Source organism: Exophiala xenobiotica (assembly GCF_000835505.1).
Source record: "Exophiala xenobiotica strain CBS 118157 unplaced genomic scaffold supercont1.2, whole genome shotgun sequence".
Taxonomy (NCBI): domain Eukaryota; kingdom Fungi; phylum Ascomycota; class Eurotiomycetes; order Chaetothyriales; family Herpotrichiellaceae; genus Exophiala; species Exophiala xenobiotica.
Genome location: NW_013562493.1, coordinates 4373548 through 4389322, shown reverse-complemented (window position 1 = coordinate 4389322; position 15775 = coordinate 4373548). Strand labels below are relative to the sequence as shown.

The window sequence follows — 15775 nt, the reverse complement described above, 5'->3', positions numbered from 1 at the left end:
TGAAAATAACGAAGCTTCGTGGTCAGGTCCGTAGCGGGTATCCCCGGTGAATCTCGAGGCCTGGGAGATATCCGTGCAATGGCTGGAAGACCTCATCGTCTGGGAACTTGTAGCACTTTCCTTTGGTGCCATGTGAATAGAGTTCTCCAAAGATGGAGAGAAATGATGATTGCCGTTGAGAGATGGATCAGGTGTGCCTTCGGAGAAACACTATGTAGTCGAACTCCACAGCAGCAGGCAGAGAGACAAGGCTGCGGTGCGGATTAGGTCAGCGTGGCCAGCCTCGTGGGTTGGATGCGGCGTCATTCTATTCCATTCAGTTCACTTCGCCGCTTGCCAATCCACTCACTACAACGACGGCAACATTCGTCTTCTTCCTACTGTACAAACGTCTTTCTCATCTGATCTTGCTTCGCCGTACCAGAGGCAATGCGTCCAGCGTTCCCTTCGAGTGCCAACACTAGGATAACACCTACTGACTAGGATAGCGAGTCAACACCCAACCCGCATCTCACGGCCTCGGCCGCCACGCACAAAACCATGCATCAGTCTTTCACAGGCAGTGCCCGTAAGGCTAGGCAAGTCAACCTATCTGGTCGGAACGCCTCAAATCCATGGGCCGCATTGGCAAAACCAGGTCAAACCAGTGCCTCAGCCACCGTCGCCCAGGCTCAGGCCGATCGATTGAAGAGACAACAAGAAAGAGACAGGCTGACCGCCACAAGAAGGATACAGAATGTCTGGAGAGGTCATTCGGCTCGGCGGAAACAGAAAGCATACTGGAGACATATGTGGGATGAAAATGAGGCACAACGGTGCGGATCGTCACAGAGACTAGATTACCGCAGATTGATCGATGCGGTGGACGACATTACTCGTTATCGAGATTCGGCACAACTCCTATACCAGACAAGACTGCTTCTTCGATTTCAAGAGTTTAGGAGGGACAGAGTAAGAGATGAGACAGACACACTGCGGTTGATCTACTTTGGCGAGGCTTTACGACATACCATTCCTCCATCAGCACAAGGTGACCTTGACAACACTTGGAGGTCGACCCTGTTAAGAATGGGTATCGTCGTTGCTCGCCATTTGAAGAGTGTGCTAAGGCATGAGTCGGAACAGACCAGGACATCGCAAGCATCTCGGTTACTGGACATGATCGGACTACTTTGTGGACTTCTGCCCGATGAGATGACGAGCAATGCGGAGATTTTCTTTGATGCAATAGAAACTGTTCTAATCTCGCAAAGAGGAGCTGTATCGCGACAGTGCGCTACGGCTATCGTGGCCCTACTTACGTCGTCCAGTTCTCACAAGCGGTCAGTGTACCTTGCATTCGCCACGAGAGTGTTAGGTCAGGATGCATTTGCTGGTGACAGGAGTCTTCTGGACCACCTTGCCATGGCCTTGGATTTCGACGAACTGGCATCAGCAATGTCTACTGAGGTGGAAGATCTCACCGCAGGCACCAGAGAAGCAAACACCACCCACTTGCTGTGGCAATTAGCTCATCTCATATACATCCACGACTCTCTGCGAACGGGCGATGCCAGTCAAACCACCTACATCGAAGCGGTATCAGCACTTTTAGGGCAAGGTGCGAATGAGGTTGCGCAGAGCCTGGATCCTGCCGATCAACCTATGTTTGAAGATGGCCGCAGTACCGCCAAACCATTTCCACCATTTGTGAGAGAAATGATATTGAGACTACCTCGACAAGAGAATGTCCGCGACGTCCTCAAGGAGATGGGCGCTAACAAGCAGTCGCAAGAGGGATCTGAGTTCGACTCCGCTAAACGATTAGCGAACTATGCTGTGGCGCTGTTACGAGCATTCCCGTCCCGAGCACAGAACATTCGGATGTCCCTGTATCAGGGCTCTGTACGGTCTTTGCAAGATACCGATATGTCGACTATTCAGTACTTTTGGCAAACGGCACGAACAACAGCCGTCTTGAAGAAAGCTACAAACAACTACAGAAGCGTCTTGTCGCTGTTGCGCGAAGCCGCTCCAGAAACGAATCAAATTGGACAGGCTCCTGTCTCGAAGGCAGAGATCTCTCTTTGGCGAGACGAATGGCGGATAATTCTGCTTTTGCTGGAGCTCTACACTTTTGTCCTCAAATTCATGGATGATGACGATTTCTTTGCATTAGACAAGTCCCGCACATTCGGCACGTCCAATACTCCCAGCAGCATCATTTCAAGAAGAGGTGCACTTCCTCTGGAGGACGTCGCACTTATGACCACATTTCTTAAGAACCTAGCATTCACTCTTTACTGGAATGCGGCGGACTTGGTTGAAAGCAACGAGGTTGAGGAAGAGGCTAACCTGTCGGCTCTATTTGGTGGCGCCGCTCCGCCAGCTACGAGATCGGCCGAGAAGAAACAGCAGACATTAACGGGTAATGGTGTCTCCCAAGGCTATCTCAAAGGCTTGGTCACTGGACTTCTACGCATGCTACACGAAAGGGATTCTAGACGTTCTTTTGTTCCTCCAGGCCATTGGCTGATGAGCGATCAGATCAACATGTCTGGCTTCATCCCAGCAGTAGTTGCAGAGGAAGAGAAGAGACATCAACTGGGGGATGAGGATGAGACTGAAGAACAGCAAGACGACATCGACAAGGCTACTGAAATGGACATGTCGGCAGGTTCAGGGGCGTCGGACGCTTTACTGAGCTCCATGTTCGGTATTCGTCCATCGCATATGCCACGATCCAGAGCATCACGGCAGGCCGATCGCCTGGAACGTCAGCGACAACATGCTAGAAAGAAAAGACAACTCGAATCACTTGCGCCACGGCTTGAGATACTGCGCAATCTGCCTTTCTTTATTCCCTTCGAAACACGTGTACAGATCTTCCGTGAGTTCATCCACCAAGATCAAGTGAGGAGACGAGATGGTGCTATCGATCCGGATCAATGGAGAATGTCCGTCGCAACCATGACACAAGGACGCAGTGCAGACGGTCGACCTAGGGGGCTCGATATCATAAGTCGACACCATGCCGAAATTCACCGCGAGAATGTATTTGAAGATGCATATGATGCCTTTTTCCAGCTTGGTGAAGGACTGAAAGAACCGATCCAGATCACATTCATCGACAAGTTTGGCGCTCCTGAGGCCGGTATCGATGGTGGTGGCGTCACCAAAGAATTTCTTATGTGTGTGACTAGCGAGGCTTTTGATCCTAACGCGAGCCTCAGCATGTTCAAGGAGAATCCTCAGCATTCTTTGTACCCAAATCCCCTGATCTATCAGGAGACAGCGGAGTACTTGAAACGAGTTGGCAGGAAGCCTGGCACAGACGGCTTTGACAAGCCTCTGACGGAGTTTCTTCGTCGCTTCCAATTCCTGGGTCGAATCGTGGGGAAATGTCTGTATGAAGGCATCCTCATCGACGTCACTTTTGCAGGATTTTTCCTTCTCAAATGGGCTCTGACTGGTGGTACGACAGTAGGCTCGAATGAGTCGGCATATCATGCAACCATCAATGATGTTCGTGACTATGATGAAGAACTGTATCAAGGCCTGTTGAAGTTAAAGAACTACCCCGGTGATGTTGAGGCGGATTTTGCTCTTGATTTCACCGTTACAGACACCCTGAACATCATGGACGAATATGGCAAGGAGACGCCCCATACAATCACCACCGAACTGATTCCAAATGGCGCCAACACTCCAGTCACCAATACAAATCGGCCTCTCTACATTGACCGTATCGTGAGATACAAGCTGCAACAACAGCCAAAAGCTGTGACTGATGCTTTTCTCCAAGGTCTCGGTCAGATTATTCAGCCAATGTGGCTTGCCATGTTCAATCAGAAAGAGCTGCAGAAACTCGTGGGAGGTGACAACACTGAGCTTGACATTGCTGATCTGAGGCGCAATACCCAATATGGTGGTGTCTACAGTATTGGTGATGATGGACTCGAACACCCTACGGTCCGGTTGTTTTGGAAAGCACTTCAGGAAATGAGTGATGACGATAGGAGGAAAGTGCTCAAGTTTGTCACCAGCACCCCTCGTGCGCCTTTGCTAGGTTTCAGCCATCTCAACCCCAAGTTCAGCATTCGTGACTCGAGTGATGATCAAGAACGGCTTCCCAGCACGAGCACTTGTGTCAACCTTCTCAAGTTACCACGATATGGGGATATCAGGACGATGAAAGAGAAACTTCTCTATGCCGTTAATGCAGGAGCAGGTTTCGACCTCTCATAAAGCTTGTGCACACTGAACATACGATTTATGAAAGTCGGCATTGGGGCGTGCTTGAATTGCCTCGTACATAGATTTCTCCATTAGCGACTGCCACGGTTGTGCGAAGCGCAGAATTGCGTTGAGGCAGGCCACCTCACAATGCTATGGCTGCCGACCAAACTGCTCGTTGTTGCGTCGACAGTGTCTCTGTTCCACTTACCAATTTAGTCCTCAGATCTGACCCATCCATCTTGGGAAAGTGTTCAAAGTTGCAATTCCTCCAATGCCGCGGTGATGCGCCTAACTTAGTGAGCCTTCTCCTCACTAGGAACGTGCTCTGGCAATTTTGATCGGTCTGGGCCTGGTGCGCCTGATGAGCCGCCCACCTCGTCTAACGGGGCTTACCCGAACGATGCCTTTGATCGAATCGTGTCTACCTCTTCCCCATACTACAAAAGTCCATCCACTCCCCCGCGATTCCTCTTATCTTCGCCGAGACAGCAAATCCTGGCACGATGAAGAGACCTCAGTTGGGCGCGACAGACTATCTGCAGCTGCTCTATGCAGCTTCAAGAGGATGTATGTATCTACCTTCCTCACTCAAGATGGCTTTCCCATATTGTTTGGTTCGACCATGTTTTGCTATCTACTGATACCATCTGCCGTCGATAGTGGCAACCCTTACATGGGCTGCTTCAACAGGATGGGCACGAGGCAACGACTGCCCTAAGGATTATAAGAAGCATGTCATCTACAGCATGACGCGGACGATGTTCAACTACATCACTGTGAAGCAAGCTCAGTATGGTCTTCCCATGAATTACTACGTAGGCCGGATATGCAGGACTGACATGATGGAAGAGCCGCTGGCGGAACTACTGGCGACGCGTACCGGGATTTCTGCAAGAAATGCAGTATCGAGCCTGACATTGTCGCACTCGACGAAGATGGACATGGCTTAACGCTTGGGCCTGCGACCGCAAAGAAGACTGTGATATGGTTTCATGGTATGTCCTTTATTTGCTTCGTGGCGGGTATGGGCTGATTTGATGACAGGCGGAGGATATAATTTGGCTGCAACGCCTGGGCATTTCGAGTTCTTTTGGAAGGTGATCCAACAGGCCAAGGATAATGGCGAAGAGCTGCGGGTCATGATGCTTGAATATGGTTGGAATGATGCACATGGTGGATAGGAGTGTATAAGCTAACTCTTGCCGCAGAACTGGCTCCCCACGGCATGTATCCTCTGCAACTCAAGCAGGCTGTCGCTGCATTGAGACACGTGCTTGATATGGGCGTCAGGCCTTCTCAAGTAAGATTCCCTGTCCCAAATGCTCTTCAACGTGCTAACGACGCTATAGATCATCGTTGGTGGTGACTCCGCTGGAGGTAATCTGACGGCAGCCCTTCTCGGCCACCTCTCGCATCCCAAACCTGACGTGCCTGAGGTGTCCCTCTCAGGAAATCTTCGCGGTACCCTATTCGTATCTCCCTGGGTTACCTTTGACCAGAGCGCACCGGCATTCACAAAGAATTACTACAAGGATGGCCTGGGCTTGGAAGCTTTGAAGACATGGTCAGACAATTTCATGGGTAGCGCACAGCCCGATAATTATAACACACCTCTGGATGCGCCGCCAGATTGGTGGAAGGGAATGAAAGTCAGCGATAAAGACATTGCGATTGTTGCCGGCTCCAATGAGGTTCTGGTGGATGATATTCGCGAATTCAAGAAACACGTCAAGGTCAACAATCCGGGCCTTGAGTACCTTGAGGCGACTGATGAGGGCCACGATGCGCTGGTGATGGATCGAGCATTCGGTTTGACTGGGCCGCTGGCAAGTGAAGACTTTTGCAAGGAATGGATTTTGGCGAGGCTGAAGTAGTTGGATAGGGATCTCATGACAATGGTCGCCAGTCGGGCTTCTTGCCGCCAACCGACTAGGTATCGCTAGGCGTGGGATACAAACAGATGATTGCTTGCTTTTTCCATGAAATCAAGTCTCTGGTCGACAAGCGAGATTTTGGATTGGTAGTTCAATGCCAGGCACAGTATGGTAACGAATGGCTTTGGCGATCCGCTGCACGCCCAGAAGTCCGACCCAATCTTGAACCATACCTCGTAATTCTTTTCGTGCCTCAGCTCCTGTCGACACGACCATGTTCGGCTGACCATGCCCGATTGACAGGCCCCGCTAAGATCGACACTTCACAGTTCACACACACTCTTCGCACCCATCCACTTACCTCATCTCGCTCTCCACGTCCGTCCTAAAGACCGTTCGTTCCCTCATGTCGGATGCACGGGATTCAGCCTCACACTCGTCCCTTTCTCGACTCTCCTAATCCTCCATCGGCCGGTCCGTCCATCGAACTCGTATCTTTCGACAGCACACAACACACCCTCAAAGAAAGAGCAGCAAATCGGTCAAATAAAAGACTCCGCAAGCTCGAGCAGCTTGCCGAAAGAGAAGAGATGAAGTTCTCGCACAGTATCCAATTCAACGCCGTCCCGGACTGGAGCAGCAACTACATCTCCTACAGCAATCTGAAGAAAGCCATCTACAGTCTCGAGAAGCAAATCAACAAACCTCCAGGCGAGGCTCAAGATGAAGAAAATACGGCTCTGTTAGGCGGCCACCAGGACCCGGATACCACGTTCAAGCGCATGCTCGACTCGGAACTCGACAAAGTATGTTCATTCTACCGATTAAAAGAGCTGGAAATCTTTGGCGAACTCGAACACCTGTTGAAGGATGCGGAAAATTACAAGTTTGAAACAAATGATCTAGACATGGATGAAGTGGTTGACGTTGAGAATCGGCGCAAAATGACCAGGTCGCAAAGTATATTCACCGTGCCTTTCCGGCGCAAGAGGAGGGCGTCAACCATGAGCGTGAGCATGGAAGAGCCTGAGTTGGACGATGATAGCGATAGTGACGCTGAAGACCACGCCGCCATGCTGAAGAAGAAACCCTCAATAAAGCCGAGGAGTAAGAGTGCTTGGAACACCGGGTCTGATCGTTCAGATCTGGGAGAGTCGCGGGAAGATCTGCGCAGGCCTGAATCACCGACATACCTCAGAAGAAGACCCAGTTTGGCCATGGAACTGGAAGGGTCGGAGCCGGGAGTCATGTCGGCACTGTACGATTCTGCAATCACGCTCAAGAAGAGGATAATCAATATCTACGTGTCGCTGTGCGAGCTGAAATCGTTCATCCAACTCAATCAGACGGGATTTAAGAAGGCCGCAAAAAAGTACGACAAAGTCTGCAATCGGGACATCAGAAAAGACTACCTGGAAAAGGTCGTCAACCCCTCGTACCCTTTTCTAGAGAGTACAATGGCCCATCTAGAGGAGAACATTGGCAAAGTCGAAAAATGCTACGCCGATATCATTACCAAAGGTGACCAGGATCTAGCCAGACGAGAACTTCGACTCCACCTTCGTGAGCACGTTGTTTGGGAGAGGAATACTGTTTGGAGAGAAATGATCGGAATTGAACGCAAAGCGCAAGCAGCGAATTTCGGAATCAGACAGACGTTGCTCGGTGGTGTACAAGACCCGTCGAAAGCACGATTACAAGGAGACCGCGACGAATCCTTTACCAAGGAGATCGATACCCCAGTTGGCAGGTATAGATGTCCGAAATGGCTGTTCAGCTCGTCATTCTTCGCTCTCATCGCGATTCTGGGAATCTTCTTGGTCCTGCTCTTGGTGCCGATAATGAAGAAAACAGAGCAACAGAATTGTCTGGCAATGCTGGTCTTCGTTTCCCTCCTTTGGGCAACAGAGGTCATTCCCTTGTTCGTCACCTCTCTCCTGGTTCCGTTCCTGGTTGTCGTCCTCCGAATCATGCGCTCAGAAGACAAACCTTACCACCGACTCGATTCAAAAGCAGCCACGAAGGCCGTCTTTGCAGCCATGTGGACGCCTGTAATCATGCTGTTGCTCGGTGGATTCACAATCGCCGCCGCACTGTCGAAGTACCATATTGCGAAAATGATGGCCACTTTTGTGCTCAGCAAAGCCGGCACCAAAGCAAGAACTGTGCTTGTTACGAACATGTTTGTCGGCATGTTCTTGAGCATGTGGATCTCAAACGTTGCTGCGCCGGTTCTGTGCTTCAGCATCATCCAGCCCATCTTGCGCAATCTACCGGCAGACAGCAACATGTCGAAAGCGCTGATCTTGGGTATCGCACTGGCCTCGAATATCGGCGGCATGGCTTCTCCGATTGCTTCGCCCCAGAACATTGTTGCGCTGCAGAATATGAAGCCCAGTCCCAGCTGGGGCGTGTGGTTCTTCGTCGCTCTGCCAGTGTGCATCATCAGCATCGTCCTGATATGGTTGCTGTTGCTTGTTTCGTTCAAACCCGGCAGGGGAACTACGATCGTGCCTATTCGTCCAATGAAGGACAAGCTCAATGGGATTCAGTACTTCATCATCTTCGTCACGCTGGTCACCATCGTGCTGTGGTGCACTTCACACCAACTGGAGGGTGTGTTCGGGGATATGGGTGTCATCGCCATCATACCGATGGTCTTGTTCTTCGGCACCGGGATCCTTACCAAAGAAGATTTCAACAATTTCCTGTGGACGATCATCATCCTTGCCGCTGGTGGACTGAGCCTGGGGCGCGCCGTCTCATCGTCGGGCCTGTTGCATACTATCGCGCGCGGCATTACGGACGGCGTGTCTGGTCTGTCCATCTATGGTGTGCTAGTTGTCTTTGCGGCGCTGATTCTCGTTGTTGCGACATTCATCTCGCACACCGTTGCTGCGCTGATCATTCTCCCTCTTGTCCAGCAAGTTGGCGCCGGTATGAACGAGCCGCATCCGAATCTGCTGGTTATGGGCTCGGCGTTGATGTGTTCTGCTGCAATGGGCCTGCCCACGAGTGGGTTTCCAAACATGAGTACGTTCTCTAGTCTGTTGAGGGTACGCGTGCTAACAATTTGTGTCCAGCTGCAATCATGATGGAAGTCCCCGAGACAGGTGTCCGGTATTTGCGGGTCAAGCATTTCCTCACACGGGGCATACCCGCGTCAATATTTTCGTTTGTGGTCGTCATCACTGTGGGTTATGGGTTGATGTTAGCCGTTGGCTTGTAGTTCCAGTTTGGCTGTAGTGTTACTGTTTCGGTCATCAGCACTGTGGAACAATTTCTAGGTTGATCTCAATGGGGGGGCAACATATATGGACTATTGAATCGATGGAACCCTGAGCCAGCGCTGCACACTATTCGAGAGTATGTAGTTCTTCCTAGTGACCGAGTGAATCTTCGTCTATGCTTGCTCCAAAGGTCCTCGTCTCAGGCAAGTAATGCCATAGCACAGTTTGACTCGTGCATAAATCTCTTGTTCCCACTCCACTTGATTGAGTCGACACGAACCTAGTGATGTCGCTACCAGGCCTGCATTAAGCCTCGCACCAATCCTAGTATGATTTTTGAGACCAAGCCGTGCCGACATATCAACTTCCAGACTTACAAAAAATTACTGCCAATATGCTACCTTATGAGGCAAATTTACCTGCCCAATTCGGCTGACCGCCTTTATTTCGATCAGTCAGCAACGATGGATATTTGGGTATATATTTCTTTTGCCGGTCCCGTGCCAGTTCAGTTTCTCTTTTGTATTGTATCCTCTCCTCTCCCTTCAGCCGGCTAGGGCGTCGTGATGACATTTGACCAAGGGATAGTACACACAAGCCAGGCTTTCAGGCTGAAACGGTCAGCGATCTTATGTGATTAACGTCGAGAAGGCAACAACAGGCGAATGAAGAGATCGGAGCTACATGGATGTACCGGATTCCCACTGAGGATCAGTCGCCGGTACGATTTGTTCAGCAGACTCTCATGGTAGACCGGTGGCAAATCTAACCTGTTCATCAGCACCGTCGCGGCATCAACATGGCTGATCTCCGCGAAGGCCTGTTGAGACTGCAAGTCGAGTCGCATGGCGCCCGCGAACGCAAATCCTTCTACCCACCCCACCATGTGAGGGCGTTCCTTACCCTTGACCGAATCCGCACGCACATTACCACGTCGATCCCGTCGCTGTCAGGCGGGACGCTTGACGTCCGCCGTTTCTCGTCGCTGATTCGCGACTCTTCCTTGCTCATCTACGCAGTCCTGTTATTGATCGGGCATGAAAAGTATATTGCGGAGTTTCTGTATCGCCGAGAAACGGATTCGCGGCTACCATATACAGTTGAAGGGTTGTATTTCTTGCCTGACGTAGTGGCGCGGGAATTTGTCGCTCGGCAGTGGGAGGTGCGGCCTGTTTGTTTGAACAAGGGGGAGATCCATAGGGAAATTGGGCCCCGTGAGGTGCTGCCGTTGTTGGATGACGTGGAGGCTGTTGAGGGTGGCTTTGGGAAGGTGTTCAAGGTTAAGCTGGAGCCGACCTGCCAGAATCTTGTTGCCCACGGTGAGGTTTGTGTGCTCACCTCTCTCCCACCGAGTTCGGAGCAAAGGGGAGGTTGGAAGATGTGGACTGATATGGACGCAGGAAACCATTATTGCTCGCAAGGAGATCCAAGAGAAGCAGCACGGCGACACCGACGAGCGTTTTGTCCTCGAAGCGTTGGCGGCTTTGCAGCATCCCAACTTGGTCCCTTTCCTGGGCTCCTACGCGCAGTACGGTGTGGAAAACTTTCTGTTCACTTACGTGCCGATGAATCTTGCTCAGCTTTTTCAGGAGGACCGTGAATTGCCTGCTCACAGTATCTACCTTGGAATGTGCGGCATCGCCGATGCTCTAGCCCAGATTCACCACTTCTCTGTCTCGGACGGGCGTGTTGAGTTCAACAGGATTGGATACCATCATGATTTGAGACCTCCGAACATCCTTGTGCAAGGGGATGCTTTTCTCATTGCTGACTTTGGACTTTCGCGGCTGAAGCGTGATGATCGAGACTCGAAAACGAGGCTGAGAGGCGGTCACGACGACTACCTGGGCCCAGAGGCTTTCGATATGGTTGACATGACTAACGGTAGGGTTGGCCGCGCTCTAGATATATGGAGCCTTGGGTGTATTCTTGCGGAAGTGGCGACCTTCATCGAAAGCAGGAGCGTCGCAAGATTTCGTGAACTGCGGGAAGCAACCTATGGCACTGAATTCCGAATTACTGATTCTGCCTTCCACCTGGATGGTAAGGTCAGACCTGCGGTCTTGACTTGGCTGGACGACCTTTTACATGTATCATGCGATAAAGAACTGCCGAAACTCCTCGGACTGATATATCAGATGCTCGAGCCGAACCCGTACCGTCGAATACCTATTGCGGTCGTTAGTAAATCCCTCGCTTTGACGGCGATCGATTCGCAAGTACGAGCAATTGACAAGGCGTATTTGTCACTGATGGAACCGAGATTCCATCGGAACAATCTCGATGGATTTACAGCTCGCTTGTGCTTGGAGCACAAGAGATTCAGGTCGTGGGAGCTTGCATTCCGAAGCCAGCACGAGGACGAGCGGCTTGAACGTCGCATGGCGCTATTTTCCGGCCTCACAGAGATGTTGAATGTGTTGTCCTGCAATAACCTCACCCACACTAACGACGACAGCCTAACGAAGAGTGAGGAAGCCATCATGAGCAGAATATGGGCCGCCTTCGATTCTCTCTCCGCCTGCCTGTCCGGCGAAAAGCACCGGCAAATGCTGGAAAACTGGACTCGAATGGTTTGCGAGGAGAAGAATCCCGGCCTGCTCGAAGCAATTTACTCTGTCACGACAGTCAGTCGCTATCGAGTTGTAGGTGCCAGTGTCGCCATGAGATACATGTCTCGACTCCTAACAGACTCGATTTCGCTCGGCAAGCGCACCCGCTACGTCGAATCGGGCTGTATTGAGATTGACAGTGGATGGCCTACAGACTTTGGGGGATCCCAAGAGCGTCACCTGATCAGGGACGAAAGCAAGGCGTTGGGCTACTTGCACGACGACGCCACAACCGCCACGAGAGTCATGATTGAATGGCTTGAGTACGACACTCGATGGCGGGAGAAGCACGGCGAGCAATTGTTGGCCACCATGGAAGCGCTGACGAATCTGCTTGACCCCTACGTGACGCCCCGAGAAGGTGCTGTGGACACACGTGTTGTGTCCTGCTGCGGCTTTTTCCATGAGCGGCACAACTTTCGTTTCGGCTTCCTCTACCCGCTCAAAGCCTTCACGACGATAGCGGATGCTAAGATGTTCTCGCTAAACAATGTCATCAGGATGACGGACCCCAACAAGTCGATACTAGAATTCCCGCTCCGTCCTGACTTGGGCTCCATCTTCACCCTTGCAGCCGGTCTCGCCTCCTGCCTACACGCTCTTCATATTGCAGGCTGGCTGCACAAGAGCATCTCATCGCACAACCTGCTCGTATTTGCACCATCCCCGTCCCGAGTGCACGAACACGTCGCCTCTGCCGTCCTCGCTGGCTTCCACGACAGCCGACCCGAAGCATCCAGCTACACCGTTGGTCCGCGCGATGAGCTTATACGCTACCGCCACCCAGCCTACATTCGCGGCGAGCCTTTTCGCAAGTCATTTGACTACTTTGGACTCGGGCTAGTGCTGTTGGAGCTGGGCCTGTGGCTGCCGGTATCAGAGCTACGAGAGGACCACAAAGAGGTCGAATCCGACGAGGATTTCCGTTGCAAGCTGTTGCAATCGTATGTGCCACAGCTCAGCGAGAACGTGGGTTCTGTCTACCGCGATGCGGTTTTGTTCTGTCTGGATGCAGAACGGCTAATGGCGGATAACCTAAAGACGCTTGGAGATGCGTTAGACGGACACGGACAGGACCTATTCTGGAGCAGAGTCGTGGAGCCGTTGTCGCGTTGCTATGCGTGATTTCACACCATACCACATTCAGGCTTCGTTACAGAGATAGCTTCCCTACCAAACGAAAGGAGCCGAATCCTCCACATGAATATGCAATCAATAAGCCCGTGATACTGTATTTCTTTACTTTGGCGTCTCTCACGTGCCCACCCCCTCTGTAGCTACCTCGCCATCAACCTGGACCATGTTCTCCAAGACCTCATCAAGTTCAGTTTGCCAGCCGTTCACTACTTGAGCTGGTAGACCGACCTTTCGGGCTACCTCAACTGACGAAGCGTAGTAGGGTGCTGAGTCCTCGTATTTGCCCTGATAATAGAGCACCGCGCCCAAGGCGGTCCTCGCCTTGAGCAACGAAAAGACGGATTGCGAGTTGCCCTGCGGTGTCCGTTCTCGTCCTGCCACTACTTCGCGCAATAACTCTTCTGCCTCTGGGTGCCGACCCTGCGCACTCAGTGTCGAAGCCAGGTTGCTCTTATTTGTCAGGACGGCCACGTTATCCTCGTCAAAGATGCTGCGACGTACTGCAAGCGCTTCGCGCTCAAATCTCTCAGCCTCGTCGAGCCGCTCGAGCCGGAAGCAAACATCGGCGCGTTTCCCTAAGATCTTCGCGTACTTGTCCGGAGACTTAACCTGGCGAATGGAGTCAGAGAGCTCCTTGAAGATTGCGTCGGCTTCGACGATGCGATCTTTCATCAGGTACGCATAAGCGAGGTCGCACATGGTGCTGATGGTGGATGGATGGCGCGCACCGAAAAGGACTTTCTTGCTGTGGATGTTCGCCATTACGTCTCTCTCCACGTCGGGTGTAAAAAGTTCGGGATCAGCCATGTGGTCGCTAAGCACGTTTCCCTGCATATTAATGTATTCGGGTCGGTTTTCGCCTAGAATTGACTTCATCAGAACCTCGCTCCTTCGCTTGAGATCCATCGCCTCTGGTATCCGCTGTTGACATCTTCGGAGGACTGCCATGTGCTCCAGCACGTAAATGTCAGCCTCGGTGCCAACGCTCTGCTCCTGAAGCTTCGTGGCGTAGAGTTCATCAGCCTCCTCATACTTGCCTGTCAGGATGTATATTCTTCCTAGCGCATTGTAAAGAGCAAGTGTGGTGATGTGGCGATCTCCGACAGCCTGAAGCGCCTGGTCAATGCCGGTAAGGCACACTGACTCGGCCTCTTGAAACCTGCCTTGCTCTGTAAGCGCCACGGCCAAAAGTCTCTGTAGTTTGATCAAAGTGTTGCCAGGTTGGGTTTCCGTCTCAATTTGGGCTATTGCCTGCTCGTACAGATGCTGTGCTTTCTGGTGCTGGCCTTGATCGGTGTAGAAGGCGCCCAGATCGCAAGTGGCATCTAGCGTAAAGCGGTTGCCCTCGCCCAGGTCTGACTTGCAAGCCCGGAGAAGGTCTTGCCTCTGTCTCTCAGCCTCTTCGTTTTGTCCACGGTAGCTCGCAGCATTGGCCATAATGTCAACTGCCGTCACATAGTTTTGTGGATCTTCGGCAACAGACCTGTCCGATGCGGTCAAGACTTTGTCCGCAAGGGCAGAGGCATCCTCCCACCGATTTTGAGCAAGCAAGCAGCCTGCGAGCAGACACATAGTTGTTGCAATTTCACGATTTCTCCGGTCTTGGCTTTTCTTGACGTCTAAGATCTGGCGAAGAATTTCTTCCTGTTTCTGCCGCTCATTTAGCTTGCCGTAAATCGAGGTCAATATTTCAAGGCCGTCCAACCGCAGCGGATCAGTGGCCGGAAGTCTCAACATATCCATAGCCGCCAATCCTTCTGTAACCCTCAATAAAGCTTGGTCAAGAGAGCCTGTCTCAGATTCCAATGCCCCCCAGACGATGTAAAGCTCGGCTTTGGAAAGATAGTCGCCCGCAAGCTGATTGACAAGCCTTTCACTGATACTCGCCGTCAGCTCCTTCGACTCTGTCAGTCTGCCTTGGGCTCGGAGGACAGATACGAGAGACAACTCAGCGCGGACGGTGAATGGATGCGCCCCAGTCAGTATCTTGGTCCGCACATCTATCACCTTCCTCATCGATTGCTCGGCTTCCTTGGCGAGTCCAAGTTCGTATTGAATGATCCCGTGAACTTGCAGTGCCGATATCGCTTCTGGGTGCTCGAGCCCGAGAACTTCCTCCAGAATGGGCTGCGTCTCACGAGAAAGCCGGTGTGCCTTTCGAAGCAAGCCTTGTTTGGCATAGAGATATGCCAAGGTAACATTTCCCATCAAGGCAGAAGGATGGCGATCTCCAAAATGATTGCGCAAGATTCCAGATGCACGTATCTCGTGCTTTTCGGCTTCTTCGAAACGAAGTTGTGCCTGCAGGATCTTTGATAGTTCGGACTCACACTTCGCTTGACTCAAGTGGGAATCCCCAAAGTTTGATGCTCTTGCTCGGATCTGTGCTTGGATTGTCTCCTCTGCATCCATGAGTCGTCCTGACGTTTGGTATTCTTGAGTCCTGTCACTGCTGACAAGGACGCCAATACCAAGAGCATCAAGAACATCGTTGGAAACATGGCCAGGATATTTGTACTTTCTCCCAAGCTCTTGAATAGCACGTCTTCGGTCCTCTTCGGTCTTCTTGCTCTTCGACAGCCACCTATCAGAATCAAGAGGCTCACTTGGATGGCCAAATCCAATCATGGCACAGATAGAGACTTGGAAGGCGTATTCGTGTCGGCACAATCCACACGATGAATGACCTGCTTTGTGCATCAGA

At 51.7% G+C, this 15775-nt stretch overlaps 5 protein-coding genes across 6 annotated transcripts; 4 read left to right on the top strand and 1 right to left on the bottom strand.

Moving 5' to 3' along the window:
• Positions 1–342: 342 nt before the first annotated feature.
• Positions 343–4437, top strand: PV05_03848 (uncharacterized protein). Its single transcript, XM_013464526.1, has one exon. It carries the CDS (start codon positions 541–543, stop codon positions 4225–4227), a length of 3687 nt encoding a protein of 1228 aa, XP_013319980.1. The 5' UTR covers positions 343–540; the 3' UTR covers positions 4228–4437.
• Positions 4438–4721: 284 nt separating this feature from the next.
• PV05_03847 (uncharacterized protein) lies at positions 4722–6092 on the top strand (the record flags this gene model as incomplete). The annotated part of the gene is made up of 6 exons (XM_013464525.1): positions 4722–4785; positions 4879–5008; positions 5068–5213; positions 5263–5373; positions 5427–5518; positions 5568–6092. The coding sequence occupies 6 exons, from the start codon at positions 4722–4724 to the stop codon at positions 6090–6092; spliced, it is 1068 nt and encodes a 355-aa protein (XP_013319979.1).
• Positions 6093–6505: 413 nt separating this feature from the next.
• On the top strand, positions 6506–9321 carry PV05_03846 (uncharacterized protein; the record flags this gene model as incomplete). Its single annotated transcript, XM_013464524.1, has 2 exons — positions 6506–9125; positions 9176–9321. 2 exons carry the CDS (start codon positions 6506–6508, stop codon positions 9319–9321), a joined length of 2766 nt encoding a protein of 921 aa, XP_013319978.1.
• Positions 9322–9815: 494 nt separating this feature from the next.
• Positions 9816–13158, top strand: PV05_03845. Of its 2 annotated transcripts, XM_013464523.1 has the most exons (3): positions 9816–10043; positions 10104–10646; positions 10723–13158. In XM_013464523.1, the coding sequence occupies exons 1-3, from the start codon at positions 10011–10013 to the stop codon at positions 13057–13059; spliced, it is 2913 nt and encodes a 970-aa protein (XP_013319977.1). In that variant the 5' UTR covers positions 9816–10010; the 3' UTR covers positions 13060–13158. The 2 variants fall into 2 exon arrangements, with proteins under 2 accessions (XP_013319977.1, XP_013319976.1); XM_013464522.1 differs by having other exon boundaries at positions 10104–13158.
• A 30-nt stretch (positions 13159–13188) lies between these two features.
• Positions 13189–15699, bottom strand: PV05_03844 (uncharacterized protein; the record flags this gene model as incomplete). Its single annotated transcript, XM_013464521.1, has 1 exon — positions 13189–15699. The coding sequence occupies one exon, from the start codon at positions 15697–15699 to the stop codon at positions 13189–13191; it is 2511 nt and encodes an 836-aa protein (XP_013319975.1).
• Positions 15700–15775: the final 76 nt, after the last annotated feature.